Genomic DNA, 22,866 nt, shown 5'->3' with positions numbered 1-22,866 from the left:
TTGCCTATGTTCACCCTGCGCTTCTGTCATCACATTAAAGTTCAACTAAATTTATTGCTGGTGATTTTGAGATTAGACAAATTCAAACCATGAACTGACCTCCTTGCCATTAACCTCTGAACCTTTTTGTGCCTGCCTTTAGCACCAGGCATCAGCTCAAAAAATGTTCTCAGAGCTTGGAAAAGTTACTTTTATTGTTTGGACAACCATCCCCAGGACAGTTGTTCCCAGAAAAAGCCAATGGCTTTAAAACAGCATTAAAGACCAATCTCTTCCGGCAGATTATCCAGATGATTTGGAATGGACTTTATCTTGTAAGCCGCCTTGGGTCCTTTCCTGGGAGAAAGGCAGCATAGGAATGAAATGAAATGAAATGAAATAAATAAATGATGGGTTTTAAATGTGGATTGTTTTTATATGTGTATATCTTGGTTGCCTTTTTAAATAGAGGTGTGTTTTAAACTGATGTATTTTAAATGATGCTGTTTGCTAATTGTGATGATGATGATGATGATGATGATGATGATGATGATGATGATGTGGAGTGTTTCCAAGCTTTTAAGAAAATCCAACATAATAATAATAAAGCAGAAAGAAGGTTACTTTCTTTTAAACTGCGCCTCCCAAAATCCCCTCCAAAACAGCTAAAATGAAATGCCATAAATGATAACACCAAAGCTTAGCCAAGTTCCTTTTTTGGACTATGTCTCCCAAAATCCCCCCATGGCTAAAATAAAGGCAATAAATGATAACCCTAAAACTGGGCAAACTTACTTTTTTGGATGACATCTCCCCAAATCCTCCCCATGGCTAAAATAAATCCAATAAATGATGACACTGGACTTTTAGTAAAGTTCCTTTTTTTGGACTACATCTCCCAAAATCCCCCAATGGCTAAAACAAATGCCATAAATGATAACACCAGAGCTTAGCAAAGTTACTTTGTTGGACTACATCTCCCAAAATCTCCCATGGCTATAATAAATGCTATAAATGATAACACTGGACCCTAGTCAAGTTCCTTTTTTGGACTACATCTCCCAAAATCCCTTCAATGGCTCAAATAAATGCAATATAATGATAACCCTGGGGCTTAGCCAATTTCCTTTTGTATTTGGACACTAGAGCTCAGCAAAGCTAACTTTATCTTTTAATCGTTTATGTTTTAGGACTGCATCTCCCATAGAGGCTGGGTCCTGGGCAGGGAATGCTGGGATCTGCCACCCAGCACAGTCCTAACTTCCCCAAACTTTTTCCCTTCCAAAGAGCCCTCTGTCCATGCTCAGGAAAACTCCAGCCAAGCCAAGCCAGCCAGCCAGGCTTCTTTAGAGAGGTTTCCTTCTTGAATGTAGAGTCAAAACGAAAGCGAAAGGGCTGGAGAAGTGGGAGGCGACTACGGCTGGCTCCTCTCCTGGCCACCAGCCCGGGATGGTCTCGCTTCTGGGACCCCAGTGCGGATCCTGCCCCGCGGACGGTGGAAGGAGAGGAAGGGGACCTGGGCTCCTCTTCCCCCATGGCTTCTCCTTGGGGGCTCCGCTGCCTTCTCCTCCTTTGCTCCGGATCCTCCCTGCTCTCCTCTGCAGCTGCTGCTTCTTCAGCTGCTTCTTCCTGGGAGGAGGGTGAGTTTTCCTTCTCCTCCTCCTCCGGACCCTGCGCGCTTTCCTTTGCTGCGGCCACTCCCCGAAGCCTGAAGATCCCCAAAGAGAGAAAGAAAGGGGGCAGGGGAGCCCCAAAGGGACCCGGCCGGGAGGGAGGGAGGGATGGAGGAGGGTTGCTGCAGCGGCCTTTTGGGCTGGCTCCCCTAAATCCAGGCTGAGCAAAGGGCAGCTGCAGGGGGGACTTGGGAGCTGCTAGGGTTTGGATCCAGGACCCCACTCCCATTGAGGGCAACAGCCATGGATGCTCAGCTCCCATTGGAGACAAGGGATCATCATCATCATCATCATCATTACAGTGGCCCCTTGGTATCTGCTGGAGTTTGCATCCAGGATCCCTGTGGATAACAATAGCTATGGATGCTTGACTCCCCTTAGTTACAATGGGGTATTATTATTATTATTATTATTATTATTATTATTATTATTATTACTGTGGGCCCTTGGTAGCTGCTGGGGTTCGGTTCCAGGATCCCCCTGTGGATACCAAAATCCATGGACGGTCAAATCCCATTATATACAATGGAGTATCATTATTGTTATTGTTATTACAATGGGCCCTTGGTATCTGCTGGAGTTTGGTTCCAGGTCAGGACCCCACCCTCATTGATAACAAAACCCATGGATGCTCAAGTCCCATTATATACAATGGAGTATTATTATTATTATCATTATGAAAATGGACCTTTGGTATCCACCAAGGTTTGATTCCTGGACTCTTCATGGATAGCAAAGTCCATGGATGCTCAAGTCCATTATATACAATGGAGTATTATTGTTATTATTATTAGTGGGCATTTGGTATTTACTGGGATTTGGATCCAGAACTCCCATGGATACCAAAATCCATAGATGCTTGAGTTCCATTGTATAAAATGGGGTATTATTATTATTATTACAGTGGGCCCTTGGTATCTGCTGGGGTTTGGTTCCAAGACCCTTGGTAGATACCAAAATCCATGGATCCATTTTATACAGTGGGGTAGTTATTACTATTCTTATTTTTATTATTATTATTACAATTCGTCTTTGGTCTCCACTAGACTTTGGTTCCAGGACCTCCCACAATCAATGGATGCTCTTGTACAATGTGTATTAGTTGTTGTTGTTTTGATGTTGTTGTTGTGGGTACTTGGTATTTGCAGAGGTTTAGATCTAGGACCCCTCATGGATACCAAAATCCATGGGTGCTCAAGTGTATATAATTGGACTTGAGCATCCATGGATCCAATGGAGTAATTATTATTATTATTATTATTATTATTATTATTACAATGGGACCTTGGTATCCTCAGGGCTTCGGATCCGGGAACCTCCACTCCCATGGATACCAAAATCTGTGGATGCCCAAGTCCCATTATTTACAATGGAGTATCATCATCATCACAGTGGGCCCTTGATATCTGCTGAGGTTTGGTTTGGGACCCCTCTCCCCCCATGGATACCAAAATCCATGGATGCCCAAGTCCCATTAAATGCAACAGCATAGTGAAATGGTGTCCTTATATAGAATGGCAAAAATCAAGGTTTGCTTTTTGGAATTTCTATATGTTTTGACTGTTTTCAAGCCATGGATGCTTGAACCTGTGGATGAGGAGTTTGTGGATACAGAGGGCCAACTGTACTGCAAAGGAGGGCAAGGCACTGCGAAATGGAAGACTTTCAAGAAGAAAGCTCCAAACACGCATATCAATATAAATCCACGCTTCTTTTGTCGCTTGTTGTGCGTGTGCTTTCAAGTTATTTCTGACTCATGGCGACCTTAAGGCAAACACATCATGGGGTTTCCTTGGCATGTTTCTTCAGAGGTGGTGCGTCGTTGCCTTCCCTTGAGGCTGAGAGGGTGTGGCTTGGCCAAGGTCACCCAGTGGGTTTCAGTGGCTGAGCCAGGATTTGAACCCTGGTGTCCAAAGTCGTAGTCCAGTGTTCAAACCACTATACCACGCTGGCTCCTTTGGCTAGGCTCCAAATGGAGGATCTTTTGGAATTCCCCCTGTACAGAAGATTGAAAGGTAGGGCATGTCCTGGAAAAGGAGGACACCTGGTTCCTGTGCTTAAAAACCCCATGCATTCTCACTGGTTGCACCACTCTTTGCCTGCCTGCACAAGCTCACTCCTTTAGCTGCATCTTTCACTGGTGGCGGATGGGATTGGGAAACTCTTGCCAGGCTTGGGCACATAGGGCATCATTCGCTCTTGTGGCTTGGAGCAGTGCCGTTTTGGGAGAGACAGACTGGAGCAAGGATATGGAGTCCGTGGAAGGGGCAGCAAAAAGGAGCCTTCCCATTTGTGCTTAAGCTTGGCAGACTTTGCCAGGACTTGGCTGGCAGGTTGGAGTTGCACTGCTGCTCCTGTTTCCTTTTGTGGGACAGGCCAAGAGAAGAGATGGCAGAAGCAGCAACATTTGTGTATGTCTCTGGAGTTATTTTGTGGCACCACAAGGGGATGTGTGTGGGGGGGGGGGTGCAGATTGCACTGGGTGAGACCCTCAAGGGTGTGTGTGTCATCCAGTGGGCTAGCACACCGGCTGCTGGGCAAGCAAGAAAGGGTGTCTGCCCAGCAGCCATAGCAGGCCACAGGTTTCTGTCCTGGGCCCAGAGCTATTCAACACAGAATCATAGAACTGGAAGAGACCACAAGGGTCAGGAAATCCAACCCTATTCTGCCATGCAGGAACTCACAATCAAAGCATCCCTGACAGATGGCCATCCAGCCTCTGTTTAAAAACCTCCAAAGAAGGAGGCTCCACCATAATCCAAGGGATCATGTTCCACTGTCAAACAGCTCTTACTGTCAGCAAGTTCTTCCTAATGTTGAGGTGGAATCTCTTTTCCTGTACCTTGACTCCATTGTACCATTGACTCTGGAGCATTAGAAAACAAGCTTGCTCCCTTCTCAAAATGATATCCCTTCAAATACTTAAACAGGGCTATCATAGGCTTGACTGTCTCTTCTCTGGGCTAAACATCCCCAGCTCCCTTTGTCTCTCTTCATAGGGCATGTTTTCAAGTCTTTATCAATGTCTTGAATGAAGGAATAGAGGGAATTCTTAACAAATTAGCAGTTGACTCAACATTAGGAGCAGTAGCTAATACCCCAGAAGAGAGGATCAAAATTCAAAATGATATGATAACCATGTTGAAATATTTGAACGGATGTTATATTGAGGACAGAGCAAGCCAGTTTTTTGCTTTTTGTTTGTCTATTATTTATTTGTTTATGGATGATTTATGGATTATTTATGCAGTGTAGATGCACCCATAGCCATCTGCACAACCATTTCTTCAGATCCACAAACTATTATAGGGATGCAATCATATGATGAAACCTTGGTGCTGAAAAAGCCTTTCAGTTCAAAATTAGGGAAGGAATGGGGAATCCCATACAGCAAAACAAATGTCTTACAATGGGGCACCCATTTGGCCAATGTGCCAATGATGTCCTAGATTTAAGGTGTATCTGTTTGGTTTGAGCTTTGGATTATGACTCTGGAGACCTGGATTCAAATCCCTGCTTGGCCATGGAAACCCACTGGGTGACCTTGGGCAAGTCATACTCTCTCAGCCTCAGAGGAAAGCAAAGGCTAACCCCCTCTGAATAAATCTTGCCAAGAAAGCCCCATGATAGGGTCACCTTAGGGTTGCCATATGTTCAGGAATGTTGTGAAGGCACACACAACACATATATCTGGTGTATAATTCATTTCTGTTCTTTTGTATCAGGAAAATGTGGCACGCCCAAGCTGGTAGAAAATGCGCAGATTCTCAAAAGCAGCAGCCCCACTATGCTGCGGTACTCCTGCGTAAAGAATTACAAACGGAAAGCAGGCACATCCAGCCTCAGTGTCTGCAAGGAGGATGGTCAATGGACCGAGCCAAACATTACCTGTATTAGTAAGTAGCTCCTGCCCTGTTGTCTGTGTTGAAGCTTTGGATATTCCTCTTTGTCCTTGCGAGCCTGTTTTAGGGAATGAGATCATCCATACAGGCCAGAATTTGAGGAAGTGTATGTGTATATGTGTGTGTGTGTGTGCGCGCGCGTATGTGTGTATGAATGAATACACATCCCAGAATCCCCCATGACCATATTGGTTGAAGCATTCTGAGAATTGTAGTTCGAAAATATTCTTTGTTTCTGGAGCTCTGCTAGAGCTAGAGATCTGTGTGAAGACCTTACATCTTCAGCCCTAGACCAAAGTTTTCATGTAGATGTTTGCATGACAGTGTCAGAGGTGAACCATGTCACCCCTGTAAATATAACAGTATTGAACTCTCTTGATGGCAGCTGCAGTTGTTTTAGCATCACAGGCACCTGTTGTCTAGTGACTGTTACATTAGTGGTGATGGATGGCACACTTCTCTCCTACTCAGATCTTGGAAAAGGTACATCCCCCTAGGATCCCCCAACCACCATGTCCTGGTCATACTACCTTGGGGGATATTGGAAGTTGCAGTCCAGAAAGGTAACTTTTCCAGACTCTGCTCCTGCATTGTTGATGTTGATGTGTGGTTGGACTGGATGGCCCTTGTTGTCTCTTCCAACTCTATGAATTCTATGTGCGTCTTCAAGTTGTTTCTGATTTACGGTGATCCTAAGGCAAACCTGTTTTGGAGTTTTCTTGACACGTTTCTTCAGTTTGCCATTGCCATCTGCTGAGGCTCAGAGAGTGTGGCTTGGCCAAAGTCACCCAGTGGGTTTACATGCTCAAGCCAGGATTCGGATCCTAGCTTCCATAGTTCAGTGCTCCAGCCATGTTGTTTTGTTACCTTTTCCAAATTAGGAAGATTAAAGGATTACAGTTGCCCCTCCATTTTCACGGACGTGGAGTCCGCGTCCCTTCCCATTCACAGGCAGCAAACGGAGGGGGACAAAATGGTGTGTGTGCCCACAGATGCTGCTGAGCATGTGCCACCATTCAGGGGCTTGAATATTGTCGATTTTTTTGTTTTCGCAGGGGGGGTCTGGAATGGTTCCCCCACAAAAACAGAGGTGTGACTGTAGAAAATCTGTGAAATAATGTCACATATAACCTTTTGCCTGTGGCACACATGTGCCAAACACAGGCCTTTTGTTATCCTTACTGCTGCATAACACTGATTACACCCATCACCAATTGGGATCTCTACTTCCATGCCATCATTGGGGAAAAAGAAAAAAACAACTTCTTCTGTCACCCCTCTATTATTATTATTATTATTATTATTATTATTATTATTGAGATTTATTTCTAAAGCACTGTAAATTTACACAAAGCTGTACAGAGTAACCATTTAAGGTAAAATAAAATAAAGACTTGCCAGAGCCATACATGCTAAGAGCAGCAATTGCAGGTAATACATATTAAAATTGAAAACAATGAAATATACAACAACACAGGTTAATAAAACATAGACCAAGAATTATGTTGTACAAGGAAACGCTTTCCTAAACAAAATTGTCTTCAACTCAGCTTTAAAGCTGGTCAAAGAAGTGGTGGAGCAAACTTGTGTGGGAAGGAGGTTCCAAAAATAGGGGACAGCAAATGAAAAGGCCGAAGAAGTGGAATTCCTTGGTTGGGACAGCAGTTCTTGACTACTAGATTGTAGGGCGCAGGAAGGAAGGTAAGGAGAAACTAGCTTCGACAAGTAGGGAAGGGCCAATCCAGGCAGAGGTTTAAAAGTCACTAACAAAAGTTTGTAATGAAATTGGAGAAGGATGGGGAGCCAGTGGAGAGATGAAAGTAAAGGGGAAATGTGATCAAAATAGTGAACAGACATGATATGAGCCACTGAATGTTGAACTGATATTAGGGGATGAAGGTGAAAGAGTGGAAGCCCTGTCAAAAGGAGGTTACAGTAATCCAGTCGTGAGACCAGTATCTTGGCAGTAGATGCCTAGAGAAACGGTCTGATTTTCACAATATTATCATATATACTCAACTATAAATTGACCTCATGTATAAGTCAAGGACAAGTTCTGGGGCCAAAATTATGGATTTTGCTATGAACCATGGTTACATTGAGGTTTAAATTTAGGGGCATATAGCAAAGGATCTAAAGGATTGAGCAAAGCAAAACAATGTCAAAGAACTTACAAAATTCCATTAGACATAACTCTTTATGTCTCCTCTTAAGACTGGAAGGATGAGAGAGTAAAGGGATTCAGTGCTTCCAGGACAGATTATACTCTTGCTTTTCACGAGGGGATGGTTCCTTCTTTTAAATAAGAGTTAAGATACAGTACTTACATCGACCTGTGGATAAGTTGACTCGGGGTTTTTTGGTCAATTTTTTGACCTAAATTTCTAGACATAGACTATATATAGTATATAGGAAAATCTGCATGCCTTGGCTGTAGCCTGAATCTAGGGAACAAACGACAGGGAAGAATAAAAAATAAAACTGAGACTGCAAGCTTCCTGCACAGGTTTAATAGAGATGTCATTGACTGAAAAAGAAAAAGAGTAATGCACATTTGGCTTATGTGGGAAAACAAGTAGCTCGTTCTTAGCCATATTAAGCTTCAAACAGTGGTGAAGCATCCAGTCAGAGACAGCCGCAAGACAAGCTGAAACTCGCTGCTCGATGTTGAAAGATACAGCTGAGTATTGTCAGTGTACAGATGGTATCAAAGGCCAAAGGAGCTAGTGAGACTGCCTGAGGACAGGGTATAAAGAGAAAACGGCAGAGGCCACAATATGGAGCCCTCTCTTCTCAGTGAATAAAAGTAGCAGGTTTGCTGGAATGGAGGAGGGTTTAAACCCTCTTGCACAATCCTGAGCCGTCTCTCTCGTGTGTGTGTGTGTGTGTGTGCGTGCGTGCATGTATGTGCATATGTGCAACCCTGATCCCTCAGATGACAACTGAACTTCCACTCACATGTATATGTGCACATATGTGCAGGCTCATCCAATATCGAACCTGTGCACATATGTGCAACTCTCCCCCAGCTCCTCAGCAGACATCAGATGCATGTCCCAAACTGAAAACACTTTCCATGTGCAGGTTGAGTATCCCTTATCCAAAAATCCAAAATGCTCCAAAATTGGAAACTTTTTGAGCGCTGGCATGACACTTAGAGGAGCAGCTGCAGCATTCATGGGTCCACAGGGAGACACAAATTTGGAGAGAGATGCAGCTGGAAAGAGGCACAAGGATTTTTGAAATGGTGAAAGGTGTGGATTTGCAACAAGCACTACATTTGGATTCCTGCCATTTCACCATTCCTCACGTCTCTGTTAGTAGTGTCTCTCTCCAGCCTTGCACCACTCTCCAGCCTCTCAGATACAGTGGACCGTCGATTTATGTGGGGAATCGGTTCCGGACACACACACCCGTGTAAAAGAAATACTGCAGGACCTCAAGTCCCATTGTTTTCAGTGGCGGTGTGTTCCCATGAGCCACACTGTGCACACGCCATGGGCACACACATGCCATTCATTTAACAGGGGCTCACCATCCGCGTGACGTCAAGTCTGTGTATGGCAAGCCCGTGTATGGCGCGGGCATGCTGTACAGACAGTACTACAGTACTTACATTCCAAAATCCAAAAACCCCCCAAAAGATCCAAACTCCAAAACATTTTTCGTCCCATGCATTTCCGATAAGGGATAGTCAACCTGCAACTGAGTTGATCTAGTGTTGCAGCCCCTTTAAACTCAGTCCATGTGATGCTAGCTTGAGCCATGTCAACTGGCTGAGTTTAAAATACTGGAAACACTTGCTCACTTCTGTTAGAAGGAACACAGCCTTTGAAAATGCTGAGTTTAAAGTGCTAGAGACACTATTTCAATCTAGCATCAACTACCAAAGCCCTTGAAAATTATTATTATTATTATTATTATTATATCCCACCTCCCCAATTGGATTGAGGCGGCTTACAACATTAAAACAGCACAACATTAAAACATTAAAATGCTGAGTTTAAAGTGCTGGAGATGCTATTTCAATCCAGCCTCACCAAACAAAGCCCTTGAAAGTGTAGAGTTTAAAGTGTTGGAAATATTAGCCTGGTCCAACTTAAATAAATAAATCCAAACTCATGTAAGCACTTTAAAGTCCAGAATCAACAGGGATGTTGTATTTAACATTGGTATGAAATTGTCATTTGTATGCTGACTAGGCAGTCCTCAATCCCTCCTCCTCTCTTTTTCTCCATTTCTGCCTCTTCCTCTTGAAAGGAGACCCAACACTACCTACATCAAGAACTGAAAGCATGAGGACAGGTAAGCTTGATTGACTTTTTGTGTCTGTTCAACTGCAGTTGAGAGAAAGAGGGGGACCAAAAGTAGATACAGGTCAATCCCCGGATCTGTTGGGATTTGCTTCCCGGAATTACTGCGGATACTGGAAAATATGGATAATAGCGAACCCTATTAAAATAAAGGACTTCTGATACAAATATAGAGTTGCACTGGAGGACCTAGATATTCCTAGGAATTTTCCATCATGTCTCTGCGATATGCGTCCCTGTTTTTTCAGCTGCAATAGCTGAAAGTGTGGATACTGATTCCATGGATATGAGGGTTCACCTGTATTACGAATTCAAGTAAATAAGTATTCCTTAAAATATGCAAGATGCAAAGTCAAGTTGTGGTGAAAAGAAGCATTTTGTCACTTTTCAGGGGACCTTTTTTCTGACAAGTTTTTTGGGACTGCTATTTCCCCTCCCTGGAGAATCCCACACAGAAAAACATTATGTCTGGAACCCTGTTGGTTAGTCACAGCTAGGGTTAGACCCATTAACTATATTGTTGATGAGTAAACACATAGGTAAATCCACTTGTTTCAATGGGTATACAGGTTGAGTCTCCATTATTTGGAATTCTGAAATCCAAAATATTCCAAAAGGCAAAACCTGTTGGCTGAGCTGACATTTCATTGCATTCTGACATTTCAATTTTGTTTCATGCACACAATTATTTAAAAATATTGTATAGAATTATCTTCAGGTTATGTGTATAAGGCATATATGAAACATAAATGAATTTTGCAGCTAGACTTGGGTCCCATCTCCAAGATATATATCTCATTAGGTATGTGCAAATATTCCAAAATCCGGGGGGTGGGGGGGAATCCTGAATCCCAAACACTTCTAGTCCCAAGGGTTTTGGATAAGGGAGACTCAACCTGTAACAAACAGCAATGCTCTCCCAGTCATGAGAGGCATTTAGACCAGCAGCTGGAGAGACCCCTCAGGGTCCTGCCATGACAGCTTGTCTCAATGCAGCCCGCAACCATTGCTTCCCAGCCCTCCAATCTGCAGTGCCTCAAAAAACTTTTGGTTGGGGTACCACCTGGTTTAAGAGGTAGGTTTCTGGAGTCATGTTTGGTTATTAATGAACATAAACATGAATCTCAAAAATTACAAGATCTTAATTTAGGCTCACAATCTTACAAATAATGAAGAGGATGCCAGCTCAGATTTCCCCCCGCCCATGGTTTCTATATATCTGAAAATTTTACATGTCTCTGAGAGAGAAGTGAGTGCTTTCGAGCTGATCTGAACCCACTGCCTTCTCTTTGGCTCTCATGACAGTGGCTATGTGAGCTGCCTAACTTTCTATTGCTTTCCATTCAAAACCTACCTCCCCTTAATGAAGCAACTCTTAATTCCATCACCACAAGCATTTCTCCATTACTTGTTCCCCATTGCATGAATAAAGCCCATGAGGACACCCTTTCTCTTGGGTTCCCAAATGGATGGCACCATGGCTTTCCATGCTTTAGAGTTAGAGTTCTGCAATGGAAGACTTCTTACTAGTTCCATATGCTAATGGAGACTTGCATATAGACTTCAGCCTATCACTCTGTCCCAACTAGAGTGGATCCACTTCCACTATTTAGTTATTTAAATATTTATATCCTGACCTATATCAAAAGACCTCAAGGTGTCATGCAATGAAACGAACTTGGCATCACTGATGCCAGGCAGGGCAAAGTGCAGATCCCAGTACCATATTTGTGACTCTGAGGGTCTCCCTGATGGTTGAGAAATGCCCCCTCAAAAGTGTGGGGGGCATTTGTGCCTTTCTGGGCCATTTTAGGTCCAGATAAGTCTTTAAAAAACAAAACAGGAAGGGACTTTGTTATTTTCTTTTATTAAAATGGCCTCAGCTGGGCTTAAATTGCCCCAGAATGGCCTAAAACCACAGCAAAAATCCCCCCTATTTGCATAGAGGATGAATGGTAGTATTTGATTTTTTTTAGAGGAAGGTACATCGGGGGTTGTGCCCCCCCAAAAAAAGGTCTCCAGGGGGCTAATACATCCCCCTGGCCTCCTGCATTGACCACCCCTGATTTACAGATTAAAAATATATTGAAACGATTTGACAAGTTAAGATGAGACAACTTGTGTAGCTATATGTGTGTGTGTGTCTTGACTTATGGCGACCCCATGAATTTCATAGGATTTTCTAAGGCAAAGAATCCTCAAAGGTGGTTTTTCCAGTTCCTTCTTCTGAAATACTGCCTACCATGCCTGGTGTGTATGTGTGTAGGCAATCTCCCATCCAAGGGCAGTTGGCCCTCCACATTTATGTCTTTGCCTTTTGCAGATTCAATTATGCACAGGTTTGGTTAATAGGAATCTCTATGTCCTCCAGTGTGACTCTGTGGCCAAATTTTGCCAGAAGTTGCGCTGGAGGACTAGAGCTTCCTAGAGAAAACACTTCTCTAGGCATCTATAGGTCCTTCAGCACAATTCTGTGGTCAGATTCTGGCAGATGTTGACCATAGCATTGAGCTGGAGGACCTACAGATTCCTAGAGAGGTGCTCTCTAGGATGAAAAAAAATAAGATTCTTTTTTAATTGAGGTTTTTCTACTTTTATGAGGGTTCTGCATGCCTAACCCCAACCAATGTGGAGAGACCACTGTACTAACAGGTCTGGCCCAACTTAGCTTCCAAGATCAGACAGGACCTGGTGCCGTAAACTGGGACATTTTGCAAACAACTGAAAAAGTCAGACTACAGAGAATTAAATTTGGACTGTTCCTTTTAAACTGGAATAGTTGGAGGTTATGCACCAGATACTATGGGACTGAGACAAAGCCCTACCCTGAGGATCTGTAGAAATTGGACAGGCTCATATAATAAACAGTACTTCCTTATAAATTGTTTCAGAAGATTTATTTGGTTCAATAAATTAGGTTCAATGAAAGCCCATTGTTCAATCCAGCCAGTAAGCACACATGGTGCTGAAGAGTCCAGCTGCCAAGCTTGGCTTGTTCTTTATTAAGTGAGATTTCCTGATAGATATGTCCCTGGGGACACGGGATTTGTGTGTATATATATATATATATATATATGCGTAGAACAAAGGTATGGCCCTCCAGATTTTGTTGGACTACAATTCCCAGCAGCCCTCACCAAGCTGACCAGTGGTAAGGAGTGCTAGGACCTATCGTCCAGCAACATTGGGAGAGCTGCCTAAATATGAAGTTTGGGAAATTTGTGTTGTTTGCATCACAGTTCCTTCAAGCCATCTGTTTGTGTCATGGGCAGGTTGGTACATGGAGAGGCCACTGCTCCAAATATTTTTAACACTGAACACCAACAGCTTGAATTGGGTCCAGAAGCAAACAGGCAGTAAGCTTGTTGTGAAATAATCCTTCTCAGTTCTGCTTCTGTTACAATTCTGGCTAGTATCTTCTGCTCTAGCTGAGGCTCCTTGGCCATCTCCAAGGGCAGCTCTACATATTACACACTGCACTAGTCCAACTTGCCTAAGACACTCTATTTACCCGTGTCACAGAAGCCAAGACTTCCACTCCAGCAGCACCCAAGATGACTGACGTAAGCCCATCTCTAGGCTCCACACAGCCCTATGGAAGCACAGCCACCTCTCCACCAGCCTTGCACACTTCCAGCGCATGGCTAGGGACTGCCAAGCCATCGCCAGATAGGCCCACCATGATGAGAACCACCACGAAGGTTAGCAGATGCACCTCTCCCCATACAGTCACCAAAAGGATAACACTACCCCAAAGAACTACTACTCCAGTCTTGCAAGCCAGGACTTCTGAGACCCCTAAGGCAGGAAACGGATCCACAACTGCGCCACCTGAGACGAGCGCTCCGTGGAAACAAACAGGTTTGTCTCCAAGTGCTGAAATGACTAACCCCAAGTACTTCCGCTTTAACCTTCTTTTGCCACGCTTCTGTTCATGTCTCCCCTTGATTCCTCTGCAGTCAGTATTTGCATACTTCTCATATCTATGTGCTTTCTTCCTCCCACATTAGTATACTTAAGGCAAGGGTAGGCAAAGCATGGTCATAGGGCCACATGCAGCCCCCTGAAGCTGCTTTTGTGACTCCTGTACCATTTTTGGGAAAGCAAACCAAAGGTAATGGGTCTCAGCCAAGACACCAAAACAAGTGCATTGAGATTCTCTGTAGTTCTTGGAAACACAGTGTGACATATTGCTGGCATGACCTCCATTACACCAGAGTCATTGTAGAAAAGGTTGTCTTAAAGTTGTTGCAGAGTGTTCTGGCCCAGCCTTACACAACCATACAGACACACAAAGGTGGTACTGGAGTGAATCCCCATGAAGCCCAAGTAGGCTACAGCTCCCAGCTGCAAAAGTGCAGCCAAATTTTGCCCAGGCTCCCACTGTCTCAGTCATTGATAAAAATGGAGACAGAAGGAGAAACCTAGCAGAAGAATGTTGGGAGAGATTTATGCTCAAAAAGGGGATTCAGTGCGGCAGAACTTTACTTTGCAGGCCACACTGAGCTGTGCTTTGTATTCCTGGTGGGCAGATGTCAAAATTGGTAGGAATTGCATCTTGCCATTTATTGATTGATTGATTTAGTCACTCTAAAAAAACCAACACCCAATAATGCTAGGAAAGGTAGAAGATAATAGAAAGAGAGGAAGACCACATGCCAGATGGATAGACTCAGTCTGGGAGGCCATGGGTATGAATTTGCAGGAACTAAGCAGAGCAATGGAAGATAGGAGGTCTTGGAGAGTCTCAGCCACAGGTTAGCCATCAGGCGGGTCGACTTGAGGGCAGTGAACTACAACAACAAATTCAGAAATTTCATCCAGAGAGCTCTAGTGCCTCCCCAAATGACAAACCATAAGATTCCATAAGACACAACCATGACAGTTTAAGTGAAATCATAGTACAATCATCCCTCCACATTTACGGCTTTGACTTTTGCAGATTTGATTATTCACAGATTTTATTAATATGTTCTCTCTGGGAATATCTGGGTCCTCCAGCACATCTCTATGGTCAACTTTACCCAAAAGTTGCACTGAAGGACCTAGAGATTCCTAGGGAGAACACCCCACTAGGCATTTGTAGCTCCTCTAGTGCAATTCTGTGGTCGATGTCTGGCAGATGTTGACCACAGAGTTGCACTGGAAGACCTAGAGATTCCTATCGATGTGTTCTCTCAGGTAAAACCATAGTGTTTTTGTTATTTGCGGTTTTCCCACATTCATGGGGGTGCTGTGCCCCTAACCTCAGCGAACATGGAGGGACAAGTGTTCTGTAACTGGTGTGAAAGGGTCCTCTTGACTGCATCCCATATGACCCTCTGGAAGTCTTGAGCAGAGCTCCCCAGTGGAGAAATCCTTCCTTTGATGCGATAGTTTAGTCTTACCGGGTGAAAATGGGCCATTTCAAAGGGAGAAGGATTGCCAAGTAGGTGGATTACCAAAAGAACCATGTAAACATAGAATTAAAAGAAATGGAAAAATAAATTCCACTCTAAAGAATGGTCTGTCACTGGCTCCTTAAAGTATGAAATTGAAACATGTCTGCATCCACTTGTTTGCACAATTGATTTTGGCTGCTGTGTGTTAATGGAGTAACCCATGCAGCTGGACATCATAAATAAACATCTTGCAATGCCATAGCCATCCTTCTCTCCTGCTTAAACCCTCCCCCCCCCCCCCCAATCTCTATTTTGGGTATGGAAAGAATATTCTCTAATCTTGTATTAACTTTGTGGTTGAAAAATGGGTTCCCCAGCTATCAGGAAGGATAAGAAAGCAGCAAGAATTTTGCACAGTTTTCTCCCAGTATTCAAATATTCTAGCGTTTCTATTCATGGTTGTCTTATGCAAAAGTCACATCATCTATGCAGGAAGCATAGGCTTTACACAAAAATATGAGGGCTGGGCTGTGCAAAATTCCATGTGCTTTTCTGATCAGAAAAAAAAACCTCTGGAATGCTTCAGGATGCTGAAAAACAAAGTACTGCAGAAAATACAAGTTATGAGTCAGTTACTCGTAAATCGTAATTCCCGTATATCAGGGAATGTGATGGGAATGGGTGTGACATAAACAACTAGCAAAATGAAAATTATACCTTTAAATTACAGTATCATAAGCACACCAAAGTTGAACTTTGGTAGGATGTGATGCTTGTAAATAAAATTTTAGAAGAATAAATTTTAAAAAACCAAAGCAATGAGGCTTCTTCCTTCTCTGCCCACTGAGCCTCACCTCACTCATGCCTTCTTTTCCGCTGGGCTCTGGGATTTTAAAGGGATGTGAGCAAATGCCCCACAGCCCATTTCTGCCAAAACTTCTGCCATACTTTAATGATTTTATCGTGTTGTATTTTAACTGTGGGTTTATGTTTTTTTCATTGTATTTTGTATTTTAATATGTTGTAAAGGGTGCCTGCGCCACCACTGTGGACAACAGGGGACTGCGGATACCAAGGGACAGCTATATTTTAGAATCCAAATAATGCATATATCTGTGCTGGGGGGGGGCACTGGGGACAGGCTTATCTATTATCCTCTTCTTTTACTGTTTGCACATTCTCAGTAATGGATTCTGGAGGCAGCTGCTGTCTACTTGCTCACTGTAGGAAGGAACACACAGTTGCAAGAGACATATCCAGGGCAGTTGTGCTGCATACAACTGCAGTACGCTGGCTAGGATAGAATCCTTCTCTATTCCAGCTCAGTATTTTTCTTGCATTGTTTACTGCAGATGTGTGTTTCTCAAGCCCTCTTTCACCTCCTACTTTTGTCCTCTTAATGCTGATGCTGCTAAAAAATCTTCCTGCTAGATCAAGAACAAAGAAAAGGGGAACACTGTGGTGGAGGGGGGATATAAAAAGACTGTAGCAAGGTGTTTCTCTGTCAGAGGCTTTGTTAAACTAAGGCATGCTTGTATTTGTTTTGTTTCACAGCATCAAAAAATCTTACTGATTTTTTTCCCTTTTTGTGAACAAACCAAACTATCCAGGGTTTACATCCCTGTGCAAATCTCTTCTCTGGCTTTTGAGATGTTGTTTGCTGCGTTCTTTTCTTGCCGTGATGAATTTATTAAAAAACAGTTGAGTGGCACATCAAAGTGCCAACATCTATGCTCCATGTTAAAAAAATGTGCACTTTGGATAAAAACATGTTGGGGCATACATACTTTTGAAAAGAAAGAACAAAGACATTTTGCAATATCCTTTAATTTTATTTATTTTTTAAAATAGGTTCTGTCATCACGATTGGACTACCTATACTAGGTAAGGAATTATTTTGGCTGTGTAACTTGCAGAACTAGGAGACGCTACAGCTCCCAGAATCCATGGCTAATGTGGACACTGACACTGGCGGGTGAGGGATTCTGGGATGTGTAATCCAAAGCATTCCCCCCCCCCCAATGCTTTACTAGCAGTCATCTAAGGGAAGATGGCATGTATTGTATTGGTTATTCCTTATCAGAGTAGACCCACTGAAACAACTGTTGAATAGTGGTTCTACACTTATGTAAATTCCATTGATCCAATGGGTCTCCTCTGGTTGGAATTACCAAAAGGCAAAGGGATCTTTTAGCACCTTTGAGCCTAAGGCTGCTTCCACACTGTAAAATTAATGCAGTTTGACACCACTTTAACTGTCATGACTCCTTCCTATGAAGTCCTGGGATTTGTAGCTTGGAAAGATATTCAGAGAGCAATGGTGCCTCACTAATCTATAGATCCCAGGATTCTGTAGCATAGAGTCACGGCAGTTAAAGTGGTGTCAAACCGCTTTATTTCTGCAGTGTGGATGCACCTTTAGTGTCAAAAGGTGCTACAAGCTCTTTTTTGAGTACTGTGATCCAGACCAACTTTGAATTCTGCCAAGAGGATTCAGTTGAGATTGAAACCATTTTTAAATGCAGGTTTCTGAACATTAGTGCAGGGCTGATTGGTACAAATTAAGATACAAAATTCAGTCCATCATTTCTCTATCCCCTTCTCCATAATTTTGCCTTCCTTCTGCTTCCTTCAGGAGACCTTCCTTTACATTTTATCCTCCAGTTTCCTTCCGCCACACATCCCTCCTTTCTCCCATACTTCCCAGTCACTTACTTCTCCTGTCCCAGTTCTTCCAGCAACTATGATTTCTTCCCATTAAATCCCTCAGTTGATGCCATCTCTTGATACAACCTCTGCCATCTTACATTTATTTCAGAATGATCTTGCATTTTTCTTGCTGCCAAGCTGCATAGTTCGTGAACATGTTATGGATGCAAAAGTTTCCCTGCAAAAAATAAAAAAGAAGAATATTCATTAGCATTCTTTTATATGATCTAAAATGATTCCTTTATATGATTGGTTCCCAAACTTTGGTCCTCCAGATGTTTTGGACCTCAGCTCCCAGACTTCCTGACAGTTAATTTCCAGAAGCTGCCTGGGACCTCTGGAAACTGAAGTCCAAAACATCTGGGGGACCAAAATTTGGGAATCACTGCTTTATATGATTAGAATCATAGAATTCTAGAGTTGGAAGAGACCGCAAGGGCCATCCAGACCAACCCCCTGCCATGCAGGAACTCTCAATCAAAGCATCCCCAACAGAGGGCCATCCTATCCTTTATATGATTCCTTTATATTACCAAAATTAGGTAGAGAGGTATGCAAGCCAGGAACAGATAGCTCTTAGACTGCAAGTGCCTTTCTATTAATTTTAATTGCCTTTTTTTATTAGCGTTTCTGTTCCTCGTCCTGTTATTCTTCTGTTACCGAAGGCGAAGGTAAGTTCTGATCTTGTAACATCTTAACAAAAGAAGCTTCCTTCCAGATCCTTGATCTGTCTAGCTCTGTACAGTGTAATCTAGTGCCTTTCATTATTTTTTGGACTACAGCTCCCATCTTCCCCAACCACTGGTCATGTGGGTGGGGGCTGATGGGAACTGTGATCCATTTGGAGAGAGACACATCAGAGCCACTGTGCGCCGACTAGTCGCAACTCTCTGGAGTTTTCTCCTTTTTTAAAAAAGAGATTGCATTTGGCTTTCTGTGTTCACATATTCTTTATCCATGGATTCAAGTATCCACAGCATGAAAACATATTTTTAAAAAGTATAAATTCCAAACAGCAAACATTGATTTTGCCATTTTATATATAAGGGACATCATTTTACTGTGCCATTGTATTTAATGGGACTTGAGCATCCATGGATTTTGGTATCCACGGGGGATCCTGGAACCAAACCCCACCAGATACCACTGTACTTTTAATTACTTTTTAACACAAAACATCTAATTTACAATCAAAGATAAAGAAACTGGAGGGGAAGGAAAAAAGAAAGAAATTAAAGAAATTGGAAAAAAAAGAAAGAAAAAAGAAAAGAAGACACACAGCTAATATACAGTAGGACTCTGACTCATCTCCCCTGACTATAATGAAAATTAAAAGTAAAAAAGGCATTATAGATCCAACTAAATATTGCTATTAATATTACTAATATTTGTTGCGACATGGTTTGAGTGTTGGACTGGACTGGGAGACTAGAGTTCAGTTTCTTGCTCAGCCACAGAAACCCACTGGGTGACTTTGGGCAAGTCACACTTTCTCAGCCTCAGAGGAAAGCAAGGGCAACCCCCCTGTCATTTATGATAAGAAACATATGAATAACTCTAGGATAAGAGTCAGAGTTTACTTGAAGGCACGTTACAGTAACAGAAAGGGAAGGGGACACAATGAAGTATTACTTCTATACCTGTTTCGAGGAAAGGGTTTATCTTAGAAATATGCAGAGAGCCACTGTGGTGTAATGGTTTGAGCCAGTGATGGTGACCCTATGGCACGCGTGCCAGAGATGGCACTCAGAGCCCTCTCTGTGGTCACATGTTCCGCCGCCCAGCACAGAGTCTGCCAGAGTTTGTTACTAGAAAGCCAGAGGGACATGGCACTTTGCAATTAATAAGTGGGTTTGGGCACTCGGTTTCTAAAAGGATCGCCATCACTTGGACTAGGACACTGGGAGACCAGGATTCAAATCCCAAGTCAGCCATGGAAACCCACTGAAAGCCTTGTTGCATTAAAAACAAACCCATCAGACAAATGGAGAGAAGCGCTTTTATCTTTCTATCTACTCATGACATCGAAGCACATTCATTCTCTTCCAAACATAAAAGTGTGGGAGAAGGTGGTAAAAACATCCCTTTTGCCAAATGGATTTTTCCAGCTTGGCAAAAGAGACACTCTTAGGACACTTTTACAACCCTCTCCCATGCTTTTATGACTGGAAGAGAATGAAAGTGCTTCTATGTCATGCAGAGACAGAAAAGCAAACACGCTTTCTCTGTTTGCCTGCCAACTTTGTTTTTAACGCAATAAGGCCCTGGGTGACCCTGGGCAAGTCACACTCTCTCAGCCTCAGAGGATGGCAAGGGCAAACAACCTCTGCAAGAAACTTGCCAAGGAAACCCTGATTCTTAGGGTCACTATATGTCAGAAATGACTTGAAGGCACACAGCAACAACAACAACACTAAAACTGTAGTGCCACTTTCTTTGGGTTCTAGTAATTTAATTGGTGTATTGAGATATCCCTTGGTCCCAATCCTCATTTATATTGCTTTGTTTGACAGGTCTTCTCAGAGAGCAGCAGATCTTCCCCTTCCAGAAGAAAGTCCAATGACCAACATGGCATCCATTGATCCCGATGATCCAGGATCCTCCAACGAAGGCGATCCAGTCCTACCATCAAACTCTGCTATTTCCACTGGTTGAACAATACCTCATGGCAAGACAAAACAAAACAAAGACCCTGAGAAAAATGGAGATGAGAAAGTGAGTCTAGTGGTATTGCACTATGGCAGGCTGCCGAAGACTTGATGCCCAACACTCGTCGGCTTGAGGATGAATGAAGCATTTAAAAAATGGGCCTGGAAATTAATCCCTGGATCCTACAATGGCTCTGGCTAGACTTTTTTGTTTCGTTGCTGGGTCGAGAGCAGCTTGGATGTAACATTGCAGCAACTCCTTCCCGCCTTGCATGGTCTCTCAGGCCATCATCTTTTAAAGAGTGGCGCATCTCCAAAATGGCAGCGAGAGGCAGAGAAATTGGAAAGAGAGGAAAGACATGAAATTAAGAGCACAACTCTCCCAATTATTGGGGAGCGGGAGACCAACTTCTCCCAATTATTAGAAAAACCATGCCACCTTGGAAGAGAAGGAGAAGTAATTGATCAGTTCCAGAACTGTCTTCTGGATTTGTTTGGAACCTGGGAGAAAGCGGAGAGGTGAGTTGAAATATAACCCCACTTTCAGTGGCTGCATTCCTGTTGTTATGTCCAAACAAAAGTAGGCCCATTGAATTAATGGTTGAATGGAGAGTCAACAGGTAGGTAAATCTAATGACTTCAGTGGGCCTTCTCTGTTGGGCAAATAAGAGCAGCCACCAAGATGGCCTTGTCCCACGTCATCACCATCTGTGAACTGAAAGAAAGCCCTCCTGCAAGGATTTTACAACCCGTGCAGGTTTGCAAATCCAGTTGAACACATTGGGTCCTATTTCTGTGGTGACACGCATAGGATTTCACAGAAAATTGGCCCCTCCTTAAAGTTGTCTTAAATATCCTGTGCTATCTACTATATGCAAAGGGATCTTATAGCATCTTTGAGACTAACTGTGTGAAAGAAGTTGTAACATAAGCTTTCATAGACAAGGAACCACTTTGTGCAGTCAAAGAGGCCACTTGTGGATGTTCCCCTTGGAGTGGACATCACTTAACTCTGCCAAAAGCATTCTCTAAAGATGCCAGCCTCAGATGCTGGTGAAATGTCAGGAATAAACTCTTCTAGAACATGGACAGATAGCCCAAAAAACCCACAAAAAAAACTATGGATGCCAGCCATGAAAGCCTTCAACTTCACATTTCTTTTACACAGTTACTCAAAGGTGCTACAAGATCCCTTTGCCTACTGATAGTACATACCAACACGGCTATGTGTCTAATATCTACTGTAGGGTTTGCTTCTGCTTGGTGTCATAACCCTCAGTATCTGGTCTTTTTCAGGTGCAGTAAGTGTCAAAGTCATTAGTGAAAACAGATACCTCAAGACAAAACCATCATATGTTCTGAGATGATACCAGTGAGCTGGGATCTCAAATCGGAGAAACGATGGCAACAATGCAATATTGATTACCGATGCTGTGTTAAGTTTTCTTGTATTTTGCATCAGAACAGCTCTTCCAGGGCAGAGAAGAGGAGGATAAAATCCATTGTGATATTTTTTTTCCATGCAGACTACATTACTACAGTTTTAACTAGGGGGTAACCAAGGCATGAGTGCCAGCATGGTGTTGTGGTCTGAACATTGGACTATGACTCTGGAGGTCAGGATTCAGTTCCCTGTTTGGCCATGGAAAACTACTGGGTGGCCTTGGGCAAGTCACACACTTAGGATTGCCATAAGTCAGAAATGACTTGGAGGCACACAGCAACAACAACCAAGGTGTAGAGCCCAACCCCAACAGGTTCAGTATCTTGGGCATCTCTTTTGAAGTTCAGAGATACAGAGAGACTGAAAGAGTTAAACCTACCATGCTGTTTTCCTGTGAGAACACAACTGAACAGCAGTGGCAACTAATGGTTTCCATGTTAGTGCAATGGTTTGCTGCCTCATTGATACGGGTGCCACCAATCTCTACAGTTGAAAAGAAGGGGCTTCCAGATATGTCTGCTGGATCATCATTTGTCCCTGCACCCCTTTATCTGGGAAACAGCAAAGGCATATGATTTCCATCTTTTGAACTTTCATAGGATCCGTAGGTTTTTGACTGTTGAGACTGCACATCTGCTTGTCCAAGCTTTGGTTATCTCACACTTGGATTATTTCAGTAACTTACATTCAGATTTGCCTTCTTGTTCTTTTCTTCCTCTGGCTTTAATTCAGAACAGTGTCATCTTAAATCTCCCTAAATATTCACATGTTTCCCCCCCCCCCCTTAGATCACTGGCTACCAGTTTGGGCAAGGCAC

The 22,866-nt window shown here is 43.1% G+C and overlaps 1 protein-coding gene across 1 annotated transcript; it reads left to right on the top strand.

Moving 5' to 3' along the window:
• Positions 1-1,207: 1,207 nt before the first annotated feature.
• LOC149311598 (uncharacterized) lies at positions 1,208-22,858 on the top strand. The gene is made up of 8 exons (XM_089526591.1): positions 1,208-1,619; positions 5,378-5,548; positions 9,815-9,859; positions 13,390-13,728; positions 17,100-17,132; positions 18,583-18,628; positions 20,471-21,124; positions 21,902-22,858. The coding sequence occupies exons 1-7, from the start codon at positions 1,208-1,210 to the stop codon at positions 20,610-20,612; spliced, it is 1,188 nt and encodes a 395-aa protein (XP_089382717.1). The 3' UTR covers positions 20,613-21,124; positions 21,902-22,858.
• Positions 22,859-22,866: the final 8 nt, after the last annotated feature.

Source organism: Sceloporus occidentalis, unplaced genomic scaffold, assembly GCF_023333645.1.
Source record: "Sceloporus occidentalis isolate IW3139 unplaced genomic scaffold, rSceOcc1.0.p SCAF_5, whole genome shotgun sequence".
Lineage (NCBI taxonomy): Eukaryota > Metazoa > Chordata > Lepidosauria > Squamata > Phrynosomatidae > Sceloporus > Sceloporus occidentalis.
Note: the sequence above shows the minus strand (reverse complement) of the source record. Positions and strands in the feature narration are given on the sequence as shown.